At 45.0% G+C, this 4,713-nt stretch overlaps 1 protein-coding gene across 1 annotated transcript; it reads right to left on the bottom strand.

Annotated features, from left to right (window-relative positions):
- Window positions 1-1,786: 1,786 nt before the first annotated feature.
- On the bottom strand, window positions 1,787-4,054 carry LOC115661934 (transcription factor DIVARICATA). Its single transcript, XM_030584150.2, has 2 exons — window positions 3,497-4,054; window positions 1,787-2,375 (listed from the first exon to the last, which is right to left on the bottom strand). The coding sequence occupies exons 1-2, from the start codon at window positions 3,865-3,867 to the stop codon at window positions 1,991-1,993; spliced, it is 756 nt and encodes a 251-aa protein (XP_030440010.1). The 5' UTR covers window positions 3,868-4,054; the 3' UTR covers window positions 1,787-1,990.
- Between the last annotated feature and the right edge of the window lie 659 nt (window positions 4,055-4,713).

The raw sequence follows: 4,713 nt of genomic DNA, 5'->3' as shown, positions 1-4,713 counted from the left end.
TGTGTGTGTCTTTGTTATAGTTGATACCCCGTGGGTTTCGGATAAAATGTTTGGGCCGGGCCGAGAGAATATATGGGCTTTCTCGGATCCGGCCCGTATAACGTCGGTCCAAGCCCAGCCCCTAACAAAATCTCCTAGATTTTACCGTGATTATAATTTCTTTGTTATTGAGAAGGAGGCCGTCATCTTGAATGAGTTTTGGGAGAGAGGGAGAAGGTAATAAATTCATCATTTATTGTTGCATACGTCAGTCCTTTAAGAGGAGAGAGATAATAGAGCTTCCGGATCTAATTCTTTAATTCCATGTCATGTGACACGTGTTGGATTCTGAGTGACTTACGCATGCCACGTAGGCTGGTGACGTGGTGGTTTGAAGCCACTAAATATTTTCTCGTCTTCCTCGGGCCTAAATGCCTCAAGCTGGCCTGATCGATGCAGTTATCGTCATTAGGCACATGAACTGACTGATCTGATCTTCCTGTGGACTAGCTACAAAGACTGTGCCACTTGGTGACGATTGGAGACGAAGGAACAGCAGCAGAGTCGGTGCCGTTTGCTTATCCGGCTTCCCTTTAGCCGTCGCTCGAGTTTCCACCGTGTCGAAGAGGATGGCCCTATTTCGCCGAAAAGAATAGAAATCTCCAACTGCGCAACGCTCCTACTAAAAGAGATCCATTTACGTGCTAATGAACCCTTCTCAGGAAGTTGGAATGCATCCTGAAACTTCATAAGCAATCGAAAGCATTTCAACCTCCTAAAACTCTATGAACAATATGGCCATATTGTCTCTTGCTTCTCAATTCACCATACGTCCCGCCTGGAAATTTGGCACCTTCATCTCTAAGTCTAAAGCATCAAAAACCATCTTTGGTTTCCTTCTTCTGAGTCCTCCTAATCAGGGACATCTCTAACTAGAAGCATGAGCTGCTCGGTGCAGCGATCCTCATCTTGGCCATCTTATGGGCCGCAACAGCTGGGATGCAGCTATCACCATGGATTCCTGACCACTGCTGTCGGCAAATTCCGCACGTACACCTGCACAAGAGGCCTCGTCAGGTTGGACAACCCCATGAGGTTCAAGGTGACAGAAGGCAACCATGGCTGAGTTCCCGGCCCTCAACAGGCAGAGCTTCTAGTATGCGATCCTCCAGTACCTGGCCAGTTCGGTCAACCCTCCCCACATGCACCCCCGGGCGGCTGAGCTCCTCTTCATCGTGTCCTGCATCATCAACGGGGCCTTCGAGGTGGGGTTGATCGACACAACGAATAATGGATTGCACGTATTGCTGTTCGATGCGTTTGTTCAAGCTATAGACTACATTGCCGATTGAATAATGGATTGCAGAGTCCTCTGTTTTCTCTTGTGACGTGAATTTTTCACGCAAGAGTACAATGGCATAGTGTCTTTGTGAGCGAGGACAAGATCAATGATCTTATGAAATCCGCCACCAAGTGTAAGCAATGATTTATACATTATGACATGTTTAGTATCCAATTACATAATTATTTCCAAATGCATATGTCAATCGTCAAATGATGAACGAGTAGAAATTCTCTTACACTAGCTAGGGAACCTAATAATAATCATCCAAATTACTTTTTAGTCAATAACTCTGAAATATAGAAACCCTCTCCTAAACTAGTTGTAATTAGTCGATGGCTCTGAATTTCAGAACAGAACTGCATTCTTGCTTCGTACATAGGATTGCTCAGGAATAGGAATATAGAAATCTATGCGAAGATTCCAAATTATAAGAAAAGCATCCGCGAGAAAGAAGAAGAAAAATTACGTAAGTTACCGAATAGATTTGATTCCCACTAAAATTTACTGTATTTCAAAGAGTGATTCAGAACATGATTCAACATGAACTGAAATAAAGAAAAGAGTGAGAACCTAAAGTACATATACCCCTTTTCCACTAAAATCTATAATGAATTCCTACTTTATACTGGCTTTATAATCTATATACAAAACTTCAATCCTGGCACTTCACAAGAAATAGCTGAAGTTATCGTATCCTATCGACCCTCCCCCTTGATCAGGCAAACGATTCATGAAAGGTGCTGGTTGAAAAGGTTGCATCTGCTGAAAGTTGCTGCCTTGTGGAAAATCATAACTCGGATCATCTTGGGCATTGCCCGCTTGAGGAGGGTTGAAACTCTCATTAACAGATGACTGGACTGGGGGGGTATCGACCGTGGTGATGTCGTGAATGCTAGTTCTCTTCCTCTCTTTCTTCCCCAAACTCATTTGCCGCATATAGAACTTTTGAGCGTGGCTAGCCACCTGAGTCGGTGTTCTAGTGTGGACAAAGTGCCTCGAGATGCTCCTCCAGTCACCCTTGCCATATGTCTGCAGTCCGAGCAAAAACAACCTGCCGGGGCGACAAACAAGAGATCTTATTATAAGGCAAGGATCAAATAAGTGCAAACATTCTTTAACACAGCTAGGGCTCTAAGAATTGCCAATTTTCCAGGAGACAATTTGCAACAGGTTTTTCTTTCTTATACAAGCACCTCGGGTGTAAAAGAAATTTCTGACTCTAGCAGTGAAACAGGGCAGTTTCCTTGCACCGGTCCTCAAAATGTATATGAAGTTGATTACACAGAAAGATGAAGAAACTACATATATGACACACAGGCAGGTGAGCTGTTCTGTTGACCTGCCTGTGGTTATAATTGTTTCACACAGGGGCGTGAAACAACATTACGCCAAACTATCAGCCCTGCCCAAAAATAACATTGCACGCTCACCGGTTATCTCTTATTCGCACAACACAATCCATCTTTAGGTTTTTCTGTTTAGACGGACATAGAAAAGGTCAATGAAGCAGATCTACAGGTATAGAAACAGTTCGTAGCAAAAGCAGCCGGAACGACAAAACAAAATTTCACAGCTTGTCACAAATTCATCCAGTTTCTACTAAGAAATTACACAAACATCAACATGACACCAGATTTTTGTGACTAAAACATTACATCTTCCATGAAATGGGCGTGTTGAAGCAAAAATTCATATTTCGAGAGATCAAATAGACCAAACATTATCGCATTTACTCCAATTAGCACTCCAATTCAAAGAGACATAGCAAAAACCAGGGGTTTGAATTTCTCCTGCAGGGAAAAGAAATCGCGAATACCTTCATATCCAAACTTGAATAAAAACTTCAATTGAAAGTAAACACCAATAATTCGTTAAACCCCAAACGCAATATCTAGGGTTCAACCTTTTCTTCTCCAATTCATTAGCAACCACAAGAAAACATCGAGGGCAGATGCTCTTTCGAAGCAACGAGGCAAAACATATGAGTCGCTCTTCACAGCAAAGAAAACAAGAAACCAGAAAAGATCGAATTTTCAAGAATTGCACGAATCCAACAGCTAATCTCCCAAATCAGAAAAGCAATTCAGAGCCCCCAGAAACAAGAACGCTACAACAAATAACAGGAAAGAGGAATATTTCAACAAAAAACAACCGAAGGCATCTCTCAATCACCTGTGCTCCTCCTCGGTCCACGGGTTTCCCTTCTTCTTCTCCGCGTCCTTGAACCGGGGGGGCGGCTTCGCCTCGAACGCAATCTGGCCGCCGCTCCCCGGGGGCTCGTCGCGGTAGCTCGGCGGCTCGACCCGCCCGGACTCGATCGCGTCGATGTCCGCCACCAGCCTCTGGTAGTGCTCGAACACCTGCGACGCGGGCCTGTTCAGGCGGTCCCCGATCAGCTGCCAACGGTCGGGCGAGTCCTCCGCCACCGCCACCAGCGCGTACTCGAAGAGCTTGTCCTCGTAGCGGCTCCACTCCGCCGCCGCCACCGCCCCCGGAGGAGGAGGAGGCCGGGTCGCCTGCGTCAGCGCGGTCGGGCAGTACATGAGAAGAATCAACGGGTCGTCGTCGGGAACGGAGGTGGTCGTCGTCGTCGTCGCCGTCGTCGCCGTCGCCGCCGCCTTTTCTTCTTCTCCTTCTTCTTCTTTCCTTTCTGGGGATTTGGTGGGAGAATTTGGAGGGGTTTGGGTTTTATACGGGAAGTTCTTATCTATAAAACTTGCCTTCGATTTTCGGAAGATTTAAAAAGATTTCGGAAATTCCGGTGATTAAAGAAAAGGCTGTTTTACACAATGAAAAGGGCGTGCTGAGCTGTCGAGGCGGGGGGAGGAGAGGGGTATTTTGTCGTTTAGCGGTTTTTGGACTTTTGTGGGTTGTTGGAGGGCGATTCTGAATTTTTTTTTTGTTTTTTGGGTTTGGGTTTTCCCTTTTTTTTTTCCTGTGGTGTGGGCCCCACTCCAGAGAGTTTCGATCCAGCACGTTTTTGCTTTTATTGGGTGTTGGATTTTTATTCTTTTGTTTTTTTTTATTTTTCTTTATTTGGACAATTGGGCTATTTAGGGGGGAGATGTAGGGCCCGTTTGGTAACGTGCCAAACAGTGAAAATTTCTGTTCTTTTGTTCCCAGAAATAGTTTGAGAACAGAAATGCGTTTGGTAAACTTTTTGTTCCGGGCACATTTTTGCAAAAATTTGTGCTTAGAAACAGTTTGGAAGAGAAACAAGAAGTAAAAAAAGTTCTTCTTGTTTCTAAGACAATTTTGAGAATCGGTTTTTTTCTTCTTTTTCTTTTTTTTTTTTCTTATTTTTGTGTTGTTCTTCCTTTGCCGCCCCAGCCGGCGACCAGGTCACCGTGGCCGGCGAGGCGCGTCACGGCCCTCGCCGGCGAGGGCTG

This window comes from Syzygium oleosum, unplaced genomic scaffold (genome assembly GCF_021117445.2).
Source record: "Syzygium oleosum isolate NSW1041296 unplaced genomic scaffold, Sole_v2.1 Sole_v2.07, whole genome shotgun sequence".
NCBI classification, from domain to species: Eukaryota; Viridiplantae; Streptophyta; class Magnoliopsida; order Myrtales; family Myrtaceae; genus Syzygium; species Syzygium oleosum.
Note: the sequence above shows the minus strand (reverse complement) of the source record. Positions and strands in the feature narration are given on the sequence as shown.